General features: G+C 43.3%; 1 protein-coding gene across 11 annotated transcripts in view; it reads right to left on the bottom strand.

Moving 5' to 3' along the window:
* Positions 1–3,364: 3,364 nt before the first annotated feature.
* Positions 3,365–20,795, bottom strand: part of syne1b (spectrin repeat containing, nuclear envelope 1b) — a 504,959-nt gene continuing 487,528 nt past the window's right edge. For 10 of the 11 annotated variants that reach the window (XM_059648367.1, XM_059648364.1, XM_059648368.1 and 7 more), the window contains 4 exons: positions 16,157–16,369; positions 15,115–15,207; positions 12,260–12,318; positions 3,365–4,505 (listed from right to left, as the gene is read on the bottom strand). In XM_059648367.1, coding sequence (XP_059504350.1) covers positions 4,262–4,505; positions 12,260–12,318; positions 15,115–15,207; positions 16,157–16,369 — 609 coding nt within the window. In that variant the 3' untranslated portion in view covers positions 3,365–4,261. The remainder of the gene's footprint in view (positions 4,506–12,259; positions 12,319–15,114; positions 15,208–16,156; positions 16,370–20,795) is intronic. The other variant, XM_059648370.1, reaches the window with a different exon arrangement.

Below are 20,795 nucleotides of genomic sequence, written 5' to 3'. Positions count from 1 at the left end.
CTACCGACTCCACTGGTCTCACAATGTTTGAAGAAAAATGTCTACAGTGATGTTTAAGAAAAACCTATATGTGTACTGTATTTTTTAAAAGAAATATTTAATTGCTAAATACTCTTGATTCTAGTTTGTTCAACTACATAATGCAGTACAATTCTGATGAGCGGGAACACTTGGATTTCAAGTCAACGGTGATAATCGTCTAAAAGACAAATGTTTTGTCAACTAAGGTATTTTCCTGCATTGTACTTTCCTCACAGAGACAATTTGGGCTATGCAATGCAGAGGAATACTGAAGAACTGTATACTTGGCTTTCAGTTAAATATGTAAAAAACCATGTTAATTTTAGCTTTAAATTCCTTTCCCTTTTGCTCCATGTGTGATACAATTCTGCCTGTGTACATATACAAGAGATTGAGATTGAATGTAATGCAAGAACAGAGGATTTTTAGGGAAAAAAATGTACTGTAATGTGTTAATTACTAATTGGTAGTCTGAGCTCACTTCATTGAAATCCTTTCACACAAACACACTCTCAGTGCAATGTGCTAGCCATGACCCCAAAGAGTTATAGCTTGACAACCAGAGTGTGTATTCTTGTTTTTTTCATTTACATTTTAGCTGGTGTATTTAAAAAATAGTTAAGAACCTGTCACAGTTTGTCTTAAGCAGCAAAATAGTCTGTTGCTGATTGCTCAAATGTAGCTCCCTAAAATGAGTAACTGATAGACTGGCTGTAAATTGTAATATGCACACATTCCTGAAGAAGAACAAAACGGTTCGATCACAAATTCATTGTGATGAGATGCTGGTTTGTGTTTTTCCTAGACACATTGTGAAATGGGAGTGATATTCCCCCAAAAAAATGTGGCTGGTTTTCCACATTTCTGCAGAATGTCTGTAATCCAACTCAGTGAGGCTCCGCTCGAAATTGGAACCACTATTGCTAATTTCATTGTCAGTCTATTTCCCACCCATTTGAAAATTGTGTGAAATTATAACAAGAAGTTGAATGATGAATATCTGTCATTGGGGGCCACACGTATCTCAGCTCACACTCCACCCATCGTCATGGTCATGAGTTTCTAGCAGGAGAGTAAATTATTCCCTGTTAAACCAACACATGTGCAAACAAGAACAGAAATCTTCTCCAGAAGGCAAACGCAAAATCCCAGGAGGAGAAACGCATCAATCAATTGCTTATGCAGTAATATCAATGCCAAAGATCCTCCTTGTTCATGTTTCACACATCATAACTCATTCTACCTTGTAAGAAAACTACCTACATTGATGAATTGTTTGAACTACCTATTGCGATGCACTACATAGTAAACTAATAGTGACCCTTCCCCTCCTCACCCCCATGAAGGGTCTGCACTTTGTAGCACCAAGAAAGTGTTTTGTAGCAGACTTCTCTTTCTTAATATGTTATTGCAGCTGACGCTGTCTGTAATTTGTGTGATTTTAATTTAGGAAATCCTGTGCATGTAAAATGATTTTATTTGCATATTGAATGGGTGGAATAAAACAGTGAGCTAATGTGACTGTTACTGCGTTTTGCTTTAAAACTCCCAAATCTCAGCATTATACATCTAAGCAGGGCTGCACTGTGCCCTGGAAAGATAGAACACCGAACAGTACCGGTAAACAAGGTAGAGGAAGGGACTATAACGCTATCGCAGCCAAGAGGAAACGTCACAATCTTTGAAGGAAGATTTTTCCAATACACTGACAAATGGTAGATGACAAGGTGCACCAGGTAAACAGTAGTGATGATACCAGTTGAAAAGGGCAATTGGGAAATAAAAAAAGCACATAGGCTTTAAAAATAGAGGCACAGGGTAGAAAAGCAAAGGCATTTGCTAAAGCTTTATATGACTCACCACTTACATTGCAGCTCGCTCCTGCCAAATTCTAGATACCCAATGTTAGAGAAATGCAAAGTTGAGGTTGACTGAATGTGGAGAGACTATTTCTACTGCAGGACAACCGGTAATCAAAGGACACAGATTTAAGTAATTGGCAAAATATCCAGAAGTAACAGGAGGAAAATAGTAAAAACTTAGGAAAGAAGGTGCAAATATTTAGAATGCATTACCAAATAGAGTGGTGGAAATAGATTCAATAATAACTTTTAAATGGGAACTGGACTAGACACCTTGTATAACTTTATAGGGAGCGATCAGGGGAGATGCACTAATTGATTAACTCACTGGTATAGAGTCATAGAGCACAGAAACGGACCCTTCAGCCCAACTCATCCATGCCAACCAGATTTCCTAAAACGAAACAGGCCGAATGCAGGAAAATGCGACCCAATCCCTCGAAACCTTTCCTACCCATGTACCTGTCCAAACTTTAAAATGTTGTAACTGTACATGCCTCTACCACGTCCTCTGGCAGCTCATTCCATACTCACACCACCCACTGTGTGAAAAAGTTGTCCCTCAGGTTTTTAAATCTTGCCCCTCTCAACTTAAACATATGCCCTCTAGTTTTGGACACCCCACACTGTGGGGAAAAGACCTTGGCTATTCACCTTAGCTATGCCCCTCACGATTTAGTAAACCTTGATAAGGTCACCCCTCAGCCTCCTACGCTCCAGGGAACAAAGACCCAGCCTATGCATCCTCTCCTAATAACTCAAACCCTGCAGTCCCCGTTACATCCTTGTCAGTCTTTTTTACACCTTTCCAATTTAATCACATCTTTCCTATAGCAGGACAACCAGAATAGTACACAGTACTTTGAATGTGGCCTAACCAATGGCTTGTACAGCTATAACATGATGCCCCAACTCCTGTCCTCAGTGCTCTGACCATTGAAGGCAAGTGTGCTAAATACCTTCGTCACCAAACTGTCTACCTGTGATTCCACTTTCAAGGAACTATGTACCTGCAATGCTCGGTCTCTCTGTTCGACAACAATCCCCTGGGCCTTCCCACTAACTGTGCAAGTCCTGCCCTGTTTTATCTTGCTAAAATGCAACATCTCATGTTTATCTAAATTAAACTCCATCAAAAAGCTGTGGTATTCTTGGACGACCCTATTCACTGTCCACCAGATCACCAATTTTGGTGTCATCCGCAAACTTACTAACCATGTTCTTGTCTAGATTGTACACATGAATGACAAACAACAGTGGACCACACTTTCCTATTGTGCTGGATGTATGATGAGCTATTTCCAACTGCTGGTTCACTTCCCACGCCCTCATGGTATCAGATGAGGGGTGACTCACCTGCAGTGGCTTCCATGGAAGAGGGGCGGAAGTCAAAGTGGGTACATGCTGCATCGAGTTCAGGGGGCAGAATCTATGGTGGAGTGTGCAACTGATGCAAAGTAGTGACGACACAAAGACCAAGGTGAAAGAAGAAGGTCCTTTAATGAGAGACCCAGCTTTCTGCTGTATACCAAAAAGAACCAGCTTTCATATTATTAATTGTAGACACACAAGGCTGCTTTTGAATAGAAAAAAAAGCGTGCTATGGTTTGACCATTGTCGGAACATGCCACAATTAGACAAGCAGAGCAGTCAAACAGGAGTGATACTGTTCAAGCGGCCTCCCTTGTTTCAAATCTCATCACCTGATTCACTTTGGAATTGCTACAAACACGTGCCCCACCCATTGCGTAAAGCAAGAGGTTCAGGTTGTAGAAGCATTTATATTTATATCCTATGTACACATCCATGCCGCCTCCCACAAAGGAAAATTGAGAAAGGGAAGTATTTATTCCGTGCATGTTTCTCAAAAGCAGCTCACAACGTAAAAATGATCAGCGTGTGTAATAAATGCAAGGGGTAATATTAAAACATAAAATAGCTTTGACAATCTGTACACAAATAATCTGTTCAATTTTTGTTTACATCCAATAATTGTCTCACCAACACTGCCTGAAATTTTACTTACATCTCAATACTATCCAGCGCAGACTCTCTTCCAGATGTACATCGTTCAGTTTGAAAGCTCAAACTGTACAAGGCCATGCCTAAAGCGAACACTGTAGAAAATAACTGCTCATTAAAAAGTTATTTAAATTTGTATTTTACATGTTTCTCTTTGAATCCTGGATCTGGGAGTGTGGACTGGTTACTTTCACGCCCGTCTTGTGACTTCAGTTTGACCTGAGTGGTTTCGAAGGACATCGCGCAGAGCAGCCAATGGTGTGGAGAGCCCTAAAGCAGCCAAGCCTGCCTTTCCCCCTTCCGATGACGAACTGCTTCTGGAGATGGTGCCATTCCTCAAATCTCTCTTCCACTGGTCATATTGGAGGGGGGCCATTGGTGTACCTCAGCATGGGGTGGAAGGATCGGGCAAAGTTGTTGGACGTAGCACAGCTATAGTCTTCCTCAGTCATTGGCACCAGGCAGGCCAGAGCGATCAGCATCAGCAACAATAACTGCAGGGGTAACGCTGCTCGAAGCACTCGCAGGAGAAAGGACGGCCTCTTCTGCGCTTCTGATTCCTTAGAACGGGAAGAATCGCTTCGGCTTTCTTTGTGGAGCCTATATTTACAATAATATACATATTAAAAACAAAATTACAGCTCAGACAAAAGATCCCCTTCGGAACACAAATCCTCTTTCCAGATTTCCAAATTCACATTTGAATGACTAACCTTCGAAGTAGGAACCTGACCTGCTTCACAGTCAGTGGCTTGCTGAGAAAATGCAACTACATCTGGCCTCCAATCTAATTTTCTACTGCTGTCCTCCTTGTTTCATGTCTTCGTGGACCTCCTCATTATTGAGATTCAAGTTGTAAAGTTTAATCCTGTATCCAAAGTGATCTTAAGCTGCTAATGTACACTTTAGTTTACAAATTATCAACAAGACAGCATTCCTTAAAAACAACACCTTCCAAAATGCAATGGCCATTGAATCCAAGCAGCATTAACCCAGGGATGCCAACACTCTACGAATGTCTCATAATCTTCAGGAATTAAGGATTCATCTCCAGGAGACTGCTGTGATGTAGCCCAAAAGTAACAAACACTGGAATGTTCAATATTTTGCTCTTCTACTTTCTTTGAATGCTTGAGGAGTTGTAAAAGTGTTGGAAATGTAGGTGAAGATTAATCCAACAAAATGGCTGTGAGAAGGACATGTTCTTAAGGAGGATGGATAAATCGTGGGTGTGGAATAGTTTGAGGTAGAATATTTGTGCAGCTCAAAGTCTTTGAACTGTTGCCTCCTGGTTTACAACACTGCATGGATACTTATGATTGAAATTCGGCAAGTTCTTTCACATTAATTCCTTTATTCAAATTAACACAGTTTTGTAGACATCCACAGTGCAAGGCAAATCTCTCAAGCTGGGGAGTCTGTATTTATCGAGGTGAAAAAAAAACCCAGACTTCAGAAGGAGAAGCAAAAATACATAGCATTCCTTCAATGGTGAGAGATTGGGAAGTGTTGATGTGTATAGGCTGACCTTGTTTATGAGTCACAGAAGTTACACTGCATGTGCAGCAAGCAATGAGGAGGGAAAATGGTGTGTTGGCCTTTATTGCTGGGGGTTTCAAATACAGGAGTAAATGTTGTTGAACGAAGCCTTGTTCAGACTATACCCAGTGTAGCTCTTTACCCTATCAGGGCTAAACCTGCATAAGGAGTGTAACTGAAGTTCAAAATAGGCAGGGCTGTCCTCAGAGTACAGACTGAGCTGATATTCCCCAGTGATTAGAAGAATGAAAGATCTCGCTGAAACACACAGAATTCTTACAGGATTCCACAGGGTACAGGCAGAAAGGGTGCTTAACCCTGCCTGCAGGTGTCTTGAGCCAGGGGGATTTCTTCATTTACAGGGAGATGAATCTTGAAATCTTCTGCACTACAGGGCAGAATACAATCATTGAATATGCACAGACCAGAGGTTAACAGATTTCTAGATATTAAAGACATCAAAGGGACATGGGTACAGTATGGGAAGACGGTGTTGAGGTAGAAGGTCAGCCATGATCCAGTTGACTGGTGAAACAGATTAGACAGGCCAAATGCCTATTCATGCTCCTATTCCCAATGGTTCTGAGTATAAATGCCATAGTGTAGGACTGCATGTGCACCAGACTGGGTAAGGGGTAGAGAGCTCTCATCCATGAAGGGCATTCGTGAACTAGTTGGGCTTTCATCCTACATTTCAAGGTGCCAGAAACATTTATTTATTGACTTCAATTCCACAGCTAGCTGTGTTTGGCTAGACTTGCACATTCCAAACTCTCAGTCCAATACCACAAACACCAGCATATCTTGTGTAACCTTTACCTGTTTCCACCTTTAAAAAACAAGTCAACCTGCTACAAGGCATCGTGTTGAGTCTGCTCTCGACAAGCTGGATCATCACTACATCCATACACAGGAATGGGACAGTGGCTTGACGGTTAACGCTGCTGCCTCACCGCGCCAGGGATCTGGGTCGGATTTAGGCCTCAGGTGACTGTCTGTGCAGAACTTGCATGTTGTCCTTGTGCCTGCATGGGTTTCACCCGGCCGCTCTGGTTTCCTCCCACAGTCCAAAGACGTGTGGGCTAGGTGGGTTAGCCTTTGGGAATGCAGGATTACAGGGTTGGGACTGGGTGGGATGCTCTCTGGAGAGTCAGAGTGGGATCGATCAGCCAAATAGCCTGCTTCCACACTGACCATTTATTAGAGGATGAGTATTTTTAACAACAAAAGCAAAGTTGCCACAGACTGCCACAAACAGAACCTCTCAATGGGACAAATTGTCCGAATGTGATGGTTACCCGGCCCACTGTGCTCTGGGATCTTTATCAGCTACCGGGGCTTGGTCTGGTTCAAAGACCAGCTTAGAGAATTGAATTCAGGTAATAACATCTTGGTTTTTCTCTTTCTCTCCTGGGTTAGCACCAAGAGGGAGGGTCCTTCTCTTTAATTACTGAAACCCTTTAAACAGCATCTGCTGGTTCCCGTTTTGCCATTTGGTGCAGTGAGATCTGAACAAACACCAAATCTCAGGGTCAAAAGCAACTTCGGACAATTCCTGGCAGCTCCTCCTTCAGATCCCACCAGCTCCGCAGCCAGACAGAAAGCCTTGCTCCATTGCCAAGGTTTCTCTGGGGAGAGGCGACGGCCTAGTGGTATTATTGCTGCACTGTTAATCCAGAGACCCAGATAACATTCTGGGGACCCGGGTTTGAGTCCTGCCACGGCAGATGGTGGAATGTGAATAAATATCTGGAATTAACATTATAATGATGATCATAAATCCATTGTTGATTGTTGGGGTTAAAAACCCATGTGGTTCACCAATGTCCTTTAGGAAAGGAAACTGCCGTCCTTACCCGGTCTGGCCTACCTGTGAGTCCAGACTCACAGCAATGTGGTTGACTCTGAACTGCTGCCTGGTCAGCAACACTCTCATCTCCTGAATGAATTTAAAAAAAATCTGCATTGAGTCTATTTCTGACTCTTGCCTTCTGATTTAGGAACGGTCTCTCACTCTTACTTTCTTTCTCTATCATCTCCCAGGTTGTTAGAAAGGGCAGTCTTGCATTTATATGGCCTCTTTTGTTACTTCATAATGATACACTGCTGAGGTGCAGCCATTGCTGTGATGTAGGAAATGCAGCATCCAGCTTGCACACAGAAAGGCCCTAATATCAGCACAAGATGGTCATCAGATATGACATATTCAATAGGATTGGTTGAAGGATCGATGGATGCAAGTGCATCTGGGAGAATTGAGAATACCCCATGGCACTATGCGAACAGCAGGGGACTGCCCCAGTGTCCTGGCTGATACATAACCCCAAACCAACGTCACTAAAACAAATCATCAGCTAATCAGTTTTATGGTAGCTTGCTTTGTACATTGTTGGTAGCTGCATTCCCTGTAATACAAGTCACCACGCATCCAAAGTGCTTCACTGACAAAGAAATGCTTTGTGGGCTCAAGTTAATAAAAGGCACTACATAAATGCAGATATATTTCTTTTAAGGCCATAAGTAATTGGAGCAGAAAGAGGCCATTTGGCCCGCTCAGCCATTCAGTAGGAACTTGGCTGATCCAACGTTCCTCAAGTTCACTCTCCTACATTTTCTCTGTAACCCTTGATTCCCAGACTGATCAAGAATCTATCACAGCCTTAAAATGTATACAAGGACTCTGCCCTCACAGCTTTCTGTGGCAAAGAGGTCAGAGAAGAAGTTCCTCCTCATCTTAGTCTTAAATTGGTGCCCCTTTATTCGGAGACCAAGCCTTCTGCTCCTAGACTCTCCCATGAGGAAAACAGCCTTTCAACCCTTACCATGTCAAGCCCCTTCAGAATCCTGTATATTGCAATGAGATCACCTCTCATTCTTCTAACCTCCAGTGAGTGGAGTCCCAACCTGTTTAATGTTTGTCCATGATTCTCCAGATGAAGGATCATCCTAGTGAACCTTCTCTGAACTGCCTCCAATGAGATCCCTTTCCTCAAATAAGGCAACCAAAACTATTCACAGTACTCCAGCTGTGCTCTCGCCAGCACCTTGTATTGTTACAGTGAGAATTCCTTACTATTATATTCTTAGCTGAAGCTATTTTATGAACCAAGCTGGATGTGATCTACTCCTCTTGTGACAGCGTTTGGTGTGGCTTCAAAGCAAGAGTGGGATCTTCCTGTGCTCCAGCATGGGGGTCTGACATTGAGTGTACAAGAGCAGGAGAGATTCCTGGTCACTATCTGATGGAATGGATGTTCGAGGTGCAATGTGACTATCAACAGATCAGACATATACAGCATGCATGTAAAAGTGCCTGTTCCCACAGTAACCCAGGCTCCAAGTGAAAATTATTAAACAGGTTGGAGGGACTGAATGGTCTGCAATTAATTCCTCTCCTTGTCTCTGTTCTACCATTCAGCTCGCTCACCCATTACCTTAACATCATCTTTGGTTACACTGGGGTTTCAAATCTGCATTCTAAAATATTACACTTTTTTAAGTGGTGTGACTCAAACCTCCATAATACAGAAAGAATGTATTAACTGCTTCAAATCTGAATCTCTTAGGTGTATTTTGATCCAGAAATGTAAGTCCACCAGGTATCTGTAATTATACCAGTGATCTGTTGCAAATACATAAGTAAATAGTCCTGTTAAACCTTCCTGCATAGCACCCGATCGCTGCTGTGATCAGTAATCTTTCCTTTAGAAGGGCAGTAAAGCAGAACAGAGGGTAACGAAGACTGCATAGGTGCCCGAGGATTTATTACACACATGGCTTCTTTCCCAGTCATTCGAAAAGACCACTGCAGCACTGAAAAGTCATGGCACATTAAACAGCATCACACTGTTCCTTTACTGAAGTCCCATTATGCTTACCTCAGACTGTCTGAGAACACCATTAATGGGAGTTAATGGAATGCAACAGGAACAAGCAGTACCTCATCACCCACTAACAGGTTGTTTCATTAAAATTAAGCATTCAAACCAAATATAGCTTTACCTCAGGTAGAAAATGTTTCCCTTTGTCTCAGTTCAACCTGCATCGCTTTTAAATGAATCCTGGATTTATTTTTGGTTTTAACTGCACACTGAGTGCAAAAGATGAATGGACGAACAGGCTTGCCAGAAGCAGCAACAACACCCTCTTAAAATATTTTTTTTTCAAATTCCTCTCTAACTCCTACTTGAGCCATTCTCACTTCAACCAAAACCTGTGACCTTCCTCAAACTCCAAACACAAGACACAATATTTACAGTGTAGTATTTCGTGGCATAATGCTGAACTTGCAGAGTTATTCACTGAATTCTGGGCTCGGCCGTTATTCCCTCCACAAATGTCAGAACCTATAGAAGTTTTTTGACCTTAAAAAAGTTCTCTGCCAATGCAAGCTGCTGTTGTGAAAAAAAATCCCTGTCTGGAGTAGACTATGTACTGTGTACAACTGTTTCTTCCCACCAAGCCCCCTCCCAAGTTCTCTAACATCTCGATGCTTCATTCAAAACTTCTTTTGCAATTACTGAAACCAAGGCAGCTTAATTGTAACACTCCTGAAGTGTAGTCATTGCTGGAATACAGGTATTTCTGCTGTAAAGTGATTGATGAAGAGTGCACACTGTTTGGATAACGTGAACCTTCTGTTGTACAGGTACAGCGGTTTTCTATAGTGCAAGGTTGCACAAGAATGTGACTATCATGTTATAGCAGAAATACCCATACAGGAGATTACTTAATAAGAGTACAATTTGGTTGGCATGATTCTTAAAGCTAAAGGTTTAATGGATGACATTCGTTTTATAGCAAAGAAATTTGATTGAGTTATCTCCTACGCAACATTTGGCTGACTTCTGTTTGAAATTAATAACTTTCACTGGCCTTTTTCTTAAAACTAATGTCTTTTCACTGGTTAATCAGCGGATGGTGATCTCTGTTGGACCTATCATCTGGATATGTACTGAGAAAGGTGAGAACACTGCTCAAGGCAGAATCTCCCTATTCGCTCTCACAGAAGATGCACCAAGCGGAGGTCATTTCTGTTTACAGGAGACATTCACAGGTCACCCTGTTGGATCCATTGCTCATTGCAAATTCACATCTCGACACGAGTCTCCCTCCGTTCCTGTCCGAGATAGTGTGACATCTCTCTTTGAGCCCACTGGCCTGGCGAAATGGTGGGGAGGGGAGGGCGGTACTGAACGGTCATTCGCCTGTGTTACTATAGGAGAATATCCCCACCCTGCAACTGCAAAGCTCCTGGCATCAGCTCAAACTCCTAACCCGAAAACAAAGTCAGAAAGGAAAAGGCAGCCTCGTCCACTCGAGATGAATGGAGATGATCTGTGATATGCCTCCGTCCTCATGTTGTAACTCTCCCCCTTACTCAACCCTTCATTTTTGGGTACGCTCGTTCCTTCACGAGTGAAACTCATTCTGCAGGATGTCAGAAACAAAGCTGTCTCAAACCCTCATTCCTGAACATAAGCTGTGGTTGTTTTGTGCGTTGAACACAAAACACTCTGATCGGAGAACAAATGCTGATATAGCCCACAAGGCTTGAGATCAAACATTTATAATACCCAAGCGTGCTGACCACAAGCTGTCAGGCCTGTGTACTTGGATTTATTCCTCTATTCAACGAAAACTGATTGATATCGGTGCTTGTCAAAGTGACAAATTGAATATTGTACATAGACAAGAAACAACAATAAACTAGGCAGCAGCACACTGACCTTATAGAATTGCCACAGTTAGAAATAGCTTTGGAACACAAGCTGCACAGCAAGTTTCAAGTGCTGCTAGATTACTTAGAGCCTGCGGTGCTGCTGCTTTTAAAACCTGTGTTGGGTTAATGCCACTTGAAGCAGTGCAGGCTGGTACAGAGGTTAGTCAAATTACAGGGCTCCCAAGTTGCACTGATACTGCACACGACACCCTCAGAGTGCTGCTAGGCTGCATTCGGAATCCCCTGCGCGTTCTGTGTTAGAGGCGAGTAGGAATGGCTGGGCGGCAGGTAGTGGCAGCGGGGAAAGGGCAGGGAGCAGTGGTTTATTGAGGAACACTTACAGGAATACACAGAAGGGTTGGACACACAGGGCAATGAGACATAATCAGAGATGAGATCGATGTAGGAAGCAGCTGAATTCTGCCCTCTTGTGCCTGGGTTAGGTTACAAGCGCTATCTGGTGTGCAAGGCAGAACAGATACAGGCACAAACTGTTAACCAGCAGTGGGAGCATTCAAGCAACAGAAGACAAAAATGTCTGAAGAGTCTACAAAGCACTGCGTTACTGAAAAAAAAACCCAATAACTAGCTTCATTTAAAGTCTAGGATCAAAGATGATGATGGAATCTTATGAGGAGGGATGTCATTTGGCAGGATGTTCAATCTGAACAGCTGTACCATTCATCTGGAATTAGGATTCCACGTTATCTGATGCTCTGGAGTGATTCAAGTGACCGACACTTGCAAAACATAGTGTGAGAATACTCTGGAGCCACGTCCAATGTAGATCTCTAATAAAAACGGCAGTCTTGGCTCTGCATTTATGTTTTAAATTAATACAGGGGCTTTTACACTTTACATATTAAAGTGTACGGTTTGAACCCGAGGGAAAGCGTGATAAGCAACAATCAGATCCCGCTGTCAAGTTAACACAACTCAAAGCAGAGGGATCCTTGTAGTGACAACCTCTGCACAGATTCTGCCAATCCTTCCTTCCTTGCTGGTGTTTAGTATCCTGGACGCTTCCTGGAAGATTCCATCATCCTCTCTGAGCTCTAGAGGTAAACTGTAGAAACCAGGAGAACAAAGGTACCTGCTGTGTGGGCTGCTGACAGAGGCTCCAGGCTGGGAGAGGCTACATTTGCCCCGTGGCTGTTTGGAATGAACGGAGGGGTAAAGAAAGAGAATGTTCAGTCCAGCAAATAAAGACCAAGCTACTGATGACAGAACACAAAAAAAAAGTGCAGCAAGAAAAAAAAATCAGGTGAGGTGACTAATATCAATGTTAACAAAGAAAGTGGTTGCTCCTCCTGCATTGGTCAGCAGTGGCATTTTGGCCGCTCTTATCAATGGGCTTGATTGTGTTACTGGAAGGAGTCTGCTGTGGGTGAGTGATATGGATGTGGTGTTCGCTTGTTTCAGCAAGGCACTGTGCTTTCCTTAATCCTAATGTCCCACCTCCTGAACCATTCCCGCACTGACAGCGTCAGTTCTGTACACAGAACAATCACGTGAAATTAACAAACTGTAACAGGGCTTCTCAATCCAACCACTAACATCTGGAGAAGTCCATGAATAGGCAAGGTTTGGAGGGACAGGAGCCAAACACAGGCAGGTGGGGCTAGTTTAGTTTGGGAACATAGTTGGCATAGCCTGGGTTGGGCTGAAGGGGCTGTTTCCATGCTGTATGACTGTAACTCTATAACTCAATGCGTGCTGACTTTTTAATCCCTGGCTTCAGTCAGTGCCTGGTCCCACATGTCTGCACTTCTCTCCTTATCTGTGCCATTTCATTCCCTCACTCTGATTGCGTTAGAAAGGAATACCCACCCTCCTGCTCTGGTTTGCACATCCAGTCCCAATTCTGAACCTTCAGAATCACTGGAGGAGGAGAGTTTCTCTCGACTCCGCTGTAACATAAAGCAAATTGCCTTTACGTTTCATCTTTGGCCCTTGTCGGTCTTGCCCCAGTACTAGTCACTCAGGCATGACTTGCATCTTGCAAGATGCAACATTCAGCCCCCTCGGTCCTCCAGGACATTGAACACAGCTCACTGAGGGGTCAGGAGGTGGGATGTCCCAATTATAAACCCACAAGCACCAACAACAATTTGACTGCTGCCTGGAGCTGTGGTTCAGGTCAGTTTGGTTGACACAGGCAGACAGGATCGATTCTCACACAGCTCTGGCAAGGATAGCCTTAGGCTAGTAACCATCTGCAGTCAGACAGGGTAGGGGGAGGAAGACCTCCCAGGACGGGGACGATGCTCCTGGATGATGCTCAGCGGTTCTAATGACATGAAGCTGAGAGAATCCTGAGAGAGTGGAAGTGACAAAACCCATCTGCCCGAGGTCTTCTGTAGCTGGCAGATCCATCTCTTTCTCTCTGCATTTGCTGCCAACCCCTTCGGGATAATAACAAACAGTTTGTGTACTATATGATGCGGGCAGGATTGAAACGCCTCTACCCTCGGTAAACCCAGTCTGTAGGCAGCCCAATGCTATATCCCAGAGTGTGCACAGGGACTTGTAATGATGGCAGTGGAGCTCAGACTAAGTTCTAAAAGCCACGAGAGCCCTTTAAATGCTTGCAGTTTCATATCGGTGGCATGTCCTAATGAGTGCACTGCTCTCTTAGGCCTTACCGCTGCAAAAAAAAAAGACAGGGCTTGTCAGAGAGTAGGTAACTGATTGCTTTTGTGGGCAATATGCTGTCTCATTATTTTCCACCCCATCACCACTCCCCATCCCACCCCAATCCGCTACTCCTCCTTCATCCCATCCAGTTGAACTACTCTCGTATCACCTGCCGAATGTTTCCTCAGGGGCCACACATAATCTGAGGCTTTCAAATGGGTTAACACCAGGAAAATGTTTTCAAAGCACTGCCCTGCACGGAAGCCAAGCTCAATGAATGAAAACAGCGTAGAAGGAACAGGGTGGCACGGTGGCTGTGTGGTTAGTCCCACTGCCTCACAGCGCCAGGGATCTGGGTTCGATGGCACCCTCGGGTGACTGGCTGTGTGGAGTTAACACATTCTCCCAGTGTCTGCGCGGGTTTCCTCCGGGTGCTCTGGTTTCCTCCCACAGTCCAAAGATGCGCAAGTTAGGGTGGCTTGGCCATGGGAGATACAGGGTTACAGGGCTGGAGGGATGAATCTGGGTGGGACACTCTATGGAAGTTCAGTGGGGACTCAGATGGGCTGAGTGGCCTGCTTCCACACTGTAGGATTTTATGAAATGTGGGACAGTCCTACTAGAGTGATGTATTATCGCATTAGCCACCCTTAACGACAGTAGGATGTTGACTAGCCTTTCTTAATTCACTCACTAACTTGTAATTGCACTAGATTATGGATTGTAGGGCAAACAATTCACAACAGAAGTGTGCATTTGGTTTCAGGTTGTTTAACAACAAGGAAATGTGACTAAAATGCTTGCTGCAATGTTGCTGAGTGTAGAATGAGAATGCAATGCTAGACATGCATGGGTTGTATGTGCATTGACTGGGGAACAGCTAAACCATGATGGAAAGCCAGCATTCCTTTTGAAAAGCTGCCATGAGTGAATGGAGAGAGGATTAAAAAAAATCAATTCAAAGAACCAGGGCTGATTAACGAGACAGAAATATCAGAACAAACAATAAACATATCGCTCAGGACTCAGAAAAATCGAATTAATGAGAGAACAAACAGTCAAAAGAAACACTTAACTACAAAGTAAAATTTACGATTTTTCTCAATTCCATGCATGGCAAAGGAGGGTGGGGAGGGACTGGGAGGGGTAGGTGGAAGTAAGCAGAAGAGTACATGGAGGGTTGCAGGGCCTGTGCATCCTGTCAGGGGACTCTTGGTTTATGGTATCACGGTACCAGCTGTCAGATGCAAGGGCTAAATATCTGTAACCGCCCTACCATGTCAGGTAAAGAGATTGGTGCAAGGGAATTACCAGTCTGGGTCGAACGGGTAAACTTCTGCTACACACAGGGCTGACAGAGCCTGAGGAGTCCAAGTTGTCAGCTGAAGACCACGACACCAGGTCCTGGAAAAGAAGAAGAGATCTTTAAACCAGGCTGCCTTAGAGGAGAACAAGTGAAAGCATTAGAAATGCTTCATGTCCCAGGGTTCTGTACCTGCCAGGTCAAAGCAAACAGACAGGGAAACACACAACCAAGAACAAAAGCTGAAAGGCTTTTATCATCTTATGCTAAACCTTGTAACTTGAAGTTCATTTGTGGTCAACATTATATGCAATTAACATTTAGTGCACATCACTATTTTCCAGGACTGCCCAATTGCATTCTGCACCTTCACACTCCTTGTTTAACATGGCTCCCATTGTCAGGCATCACGTGTAGCTGTCTCTCTCTCTCTCAACTGCAACACATACTTTGTACAAATGCTTGGTCTTTCTGCCAGTGGATTTAAGGGCAAAATCATTTGTCTTCATGTTTATTGGCAAAGAGAGAGCAAATCTGGATTTGATTTGGTGAAACTTCGTGTCAAAATAGTTTGCAGTCTCATTAAGAGCCTGTGTTTCCTGGTTTCCCCAACTGCGGGGAGGGACCAAGGGAGGATGGTGCTACTTTCAGCCTATCTCCAGGGAGATTCCACCCACACCGCATACAGCAGGTGTGATGGCATGGTGAGACTCAGAGCACCACGGGCTGACACAAGGTGGTCTCTGATTCACATTCAAGAAGTACGAGTATCGAAGCTGCAGATTCAAATTAACACAATACATAGTTACAGTGCCACACACGCACACAGGACAGACAGACTCGCACACACAGACATAGACCTGACAGACACAACGCAGACAGTTTGCTTGACTACAGACATTAGAAAATTCACACAGTGCAACATCTGGCAACTATTATAAACACAAAGCACTTTGCCATCCTAACCCAGCAGGAACACAGCCTGGCACTGAAGATGGCATTGCTTTCACTTGTGCTGAATTGGGCACATTGTGGAATTTATTGACGTACCACCTGACTGCTGCAGTTGTCCAAGATTCTCTCCAGCTCCTTTAGGTCATGGGTGACCTCTTTCAAGAGAAGCTTGAGGCGATTGCCAATGACATGAACCTTCTCCTTTGCTTCAAGGCAATCGCTCCCCTCTGCATTGACCAGCAGCTGGCTGGACATGTCCTGCAGTGATGCGACTTTCAGCTGGGACTCCAGCAGCTCGCGTCGGATTTGCTGCAAGGTGTAAATTAACATATTCACGTTGTAGTATCATTCCAGCATTGAGGGACAAAACACAACACAATCCTTACCGCTGATTATTTCACAATTACCAAATGCTCAGAAACAAATGAGCCACTCACATTTCATTTACTTTGGGCAAAGATAGCATTCTCATCTCTAAGTTGGAAGGTCGTGGAGTCAGGACCATGAATACATAATCCACACCGACGCTCTCAAAGCAGTCCCAAGGGAAAGCTACACTGTCACAGATGCTGTGCTTCAGGGAGATGTAACTTATCCCCTGTCTACTCTGTTGGAACACCATCTCAAACACTAAGACATCCTCTCCCTAATGCTCTGATTAGCATTTACCAACATCACTAAACAGATTAGCAGGTCATTTGTCATTTTGCTGTTTGTGGATCTTGCTGTGTACCAATTTGGTCTCAGGCTTCCCTACATTATGACAACTACAGGTTTAAAACTGGTTAAGAGTGTTATACGACTTGTCGAGATCAGAAACACCACTCAGGGAAGAAGGTATTTTGTTCTTTTAAACACAGAGGAAAGAGACAAACATTAACTGAGGGCTTGTGAGTCAAGATTTTGCATCCGGGCTTCTTACAATATTGATGTTTGCATTTAAGTAAAAGGAGTATCAAACTTAAAGAAAAAACATATAGTTATGTAACCAGTCAGAAGACTGGATAGAATGTTATATACAGCAAAAAATGACGAAAAGTTAAAAATAAAATAGAGGAGAAAACTAGCTAGAAATATAAAGACAAGTAGTAAGAGTTATTTTTAGTTTTTTTTAATAAGGAGAGTTAACAAAACGAGCACTGTTCCTCTAGAAAGTGAATCTAGGGAATTGGTAGTGGAAAAGAGATGGTTGATAAATTAAATGTATATTTTGCATTACTCTTCACTATACAAGATAGAAGTGACATCCCAGAAATAGCTGACAGTCAGGAAATAGAAGGGAGGGAGGAATTCAAGGAAGTTACAATCACCAGGGAAATGGTTGGAGCTGGAGCTAATAGGTCACTGGGTCCTGATGGACTTAATCTGACCGTCATAACAAAAATTAACTAGTGAGATTGTTGTTGTTAAGTACCAAAAGAACTGCAGATGCTGTAAGCTAGGAACAAAAACAAAGTTGCTGGAAAAGCTCAGCAGGTCTGGCAGCATCTGTGGAGGAGAAAACAGTGTTAACGTTTCGGGTCCGGTGACCCTTCCTCAGATTGTTGTTGCGTTTGGCTTTAGGTTTTTCAGAAGTCATTAGACTCAGGGACAGTTCCATGTGAATGGAAATTAGTTAATGTGACTCGTTTATTGAGACAGATGGGAGACAGAGCAGGAAATTACACATCAGCTGTCTTACACCAATTGTAGGAAGTGTGATAGATGCTGTTAATAAAGATGTTACAGTGGGGCACTTAGGGAGGTTCAGTTAACTCAACATGGTTCTGTGAAAGGGGAAATCACGTTTAACCAATCTATTAGAGTTCTTTGAGGAATTAATGTGTACTGGGGATAAAGGAGAACTGCTGGATGCAATGTGCTTAGATTTCCAGAAGGAACTACATCCCAGGTTATTGTGCAAAATAAGAGCTCATGGTGTACAGGTAATATATCGGCATTGATAGAAGCTTGGCTAGTTAACCGAAAACAGAGCAGGCATAAACGGTGAGAGCTTTCAGGGTTCTGAGATGGAGAGGTCTGGGTGTCCTTGTGCATGAATCTCAAATGGTTAGTATATACGTACAGCAAGTAATCAGAAAAGCTAACGGAATGGTATTTTTTAATAACAGGGAGGATTAATTATAAACGTAGGGAGGGTATGCTTCAATGACACAGAGCACTGGTAAGACCACATCTGGAGTACAGCACACAGTATTACTGATCTTATTTAAGGAAGGATGTCAATATATTGGGAACAGTTCAGCAAAATTTTACTGCATCAGCATGCGGAATGGGTGAGTTGCTTCAATAGGTCGTCTGCATTTGCTGAAGTTTAGAAGAGTCAGAGGTGCCTTGATATTGAAACACAGAAGATCCTGGGGGATCTTGACAGGGCAGGTGTGGAAGGAATAACTTTTTGTGGAAGAATCTTGAACAAGTGCTCACAGTAGAAAAATAAATGGTCACCCATTTAAGGCAGAGAAAAGGGAAAAAAAAATTCTCACAAGAGGGTCAGGAGTCTTTGAAGCTCTTCCTCAAAGGGCAGCAGAAGCAGAGTCAGAATATTTGAGATAGAATTAACTGGGTCCTTGAGAAACAAGAACGAATAAAGGTTATCGGGAGTAAAAGGAAATGTGGAGTCATCAGATCAACCTTAATCTTATTGAATGACAGAACAGATTTGTTGGGTCGAATGGCCTGCTACTGCTCCTACATTGTATGTTTGTATGACAGCTTTGGGCACTGACCTCAATGCTGAGGCACAATAACTGATCTTTAAAAAAAGCACTAATGACCCCCCAAAATAGCACTTTGCCATGGCAGGTCATGTTGAAATGAAGTTTTACAAAACATCGCTGCATTGTATATTACAGAACAATTCGATTTAATTTTAAAAAGTTAGATGCACAGACAGTCAAGGCTGTTTGCAGAGGGCTATAGGACCATAACTACACTTTTAATAAGCACAGGGAGAGAGGAGTTAAGGTTTCTCTGTGAATGAGCTAAAATAGCTTGTTTAGGATAGCATGTGGGACAGCACTGGAGTCATAGAGATGTACAGCATGGAAACAGGCCCTTCAGTCCAACTCATCCGTGCCGACCGGATATCCTAAATTAATCTAGTCCCATTTGGCCCCATCCCGCTAAACCCTTCCTGCACCCATCGAGACGCACCAACCCAGTTTTAAAGTTAAATTCAAAACATAAATCAGCAAGGTGCAGATTAGGTAGGAGCTACACCTCACATATATAGCCACACCTCACATATGTAGCACTCAAACCCAGAAAGCTTTAGAGCAAAAGTGATATGTTTGATAAACGAACACTGCTACGGCCAATCTGAGCCCAGTAAGATCACATAACATAAAACATAAGAGGCAGATCACGCTTGATCACTTTTATCAGTGTTGGTCGGGAGGTAGGTGTTGGCCTGGTAAAGGAAAAATTCACCAACTCTTCTTTGAAAAATTGCCATGAAACATTCTGTGTCTATTGTAAAAGTTCAGATGGTGTCTTGGTTTAAATGTCTCCTCCGAAAGATGGCAGCTTTGATAGTGCAACACACCCTCAGTGGAATTTTAGCCCGGATGACCTGTTTATGTCCTTCAATGTCGTACTTAATGTCTAAACATATATATATATATAAGATCAAAAGTGACATCTGGTTTTCACTACAATTAAGTTAACAACTAGTACCAAATGTTAAATAGTAACACACCCAAATTACTTCACAAGTTCAAATTAAATGGTAGGAGGTCAAAGTGATAAAGATGATGGATTTTACTGACGTGGTTGCAGCATTTATAGTCGCTGGCAGGAAGTAGCAGGGAGATGTTGAAAAGCAGCCAGTTTATTGACTGGAGGAGTAAATGTGACTCACCTTGTAACTTGAAACAAAATCCTGATTTAGAACATCAGCACCTGCTAGATTGTGAATGCAGTGAGGTGAATGTTAAACTAACTCACAGGAACTGTGTGTCTGTCCCATCCACTCCTCCCGTCCCTTCCATTCCTCCTTCTTACCCTTCAAACCCTCCCTCCCATCCTTTCAGTGTCCCCCTAAACACTCGCTCCTCCCCTACTCATTCTATTTTTCACCACCTCCCTTCCCTGCAACCCTCCCATCCAACCCTGATGCATCTTCTCCATCAATCTAACAGTGAGTGAGTGAGAGAGGGTGAGAGAGAGAGAGAGAAAAAGAGTGAGAGCAAGTGCGAGAGACAGAGTGTGCGCGAGAGACAGAAACAGAGAGACAGAGTGTGAGAGACAAAATGTGAGAGCGAGTGTGAAACAGAAAGAAAGGGGATGGCAGAGAAACGTAAGAGAGAATCAGAGGGGAAACAGAGATGGTAAAAAAGAGAGAGGGGAAGAGATGAACAGATTGGATAAACTATATTCCAAGAAGCTGAAAGTACCCAGGCTTGTGAGAAAAGGTGGGGAATATCTCCAATACAGACAGAGCTGGTGTAGGAATGACAGGGTACTTTAATCCACAATCTATTCACTCTCTTTCTCACACAGTGAGATACAGCACCATCTAGTGTATGTCCAATGATAATGTCAGTGAATTTAAAAGTCCAGCTCTCAATGCCTTCTGTACAAATCCTTGTTCCAGGTTCGATCCCATGTGTGCGTCAGTTTACCTTCTCTCAGGTGCAGTGCCGCACGTGGTGATAGTAGCGAGAAGGCAGTGGGCAGACCAGAGCACTGGGGGTAGGCCATGGGGTTGACGGGGCATGACCTCTACAGGAAA

The sequence above is a fragment of the Stegostoma tigrinum genome, chromosome 9 (assembly GCF_030684315.1).
Source record: "Stegostoma tigrinum isolate sSteTig4 chromosome 9, sSteTig4.hap1, whole genome shotgun sequence".
Taxonomy (NCBI): domain Eukaryota; kingdom Metazoa; phylum Chordata; class Chondrichthyes; order Orectolobiformes; family Stegostomatidae; genus Stegostoma; species Stegostoma tigrinum.
Note: the sequence above shows the minus strand (reverse complement) of the source record. Positions and strands in the feature narration are given on the sequence as shown.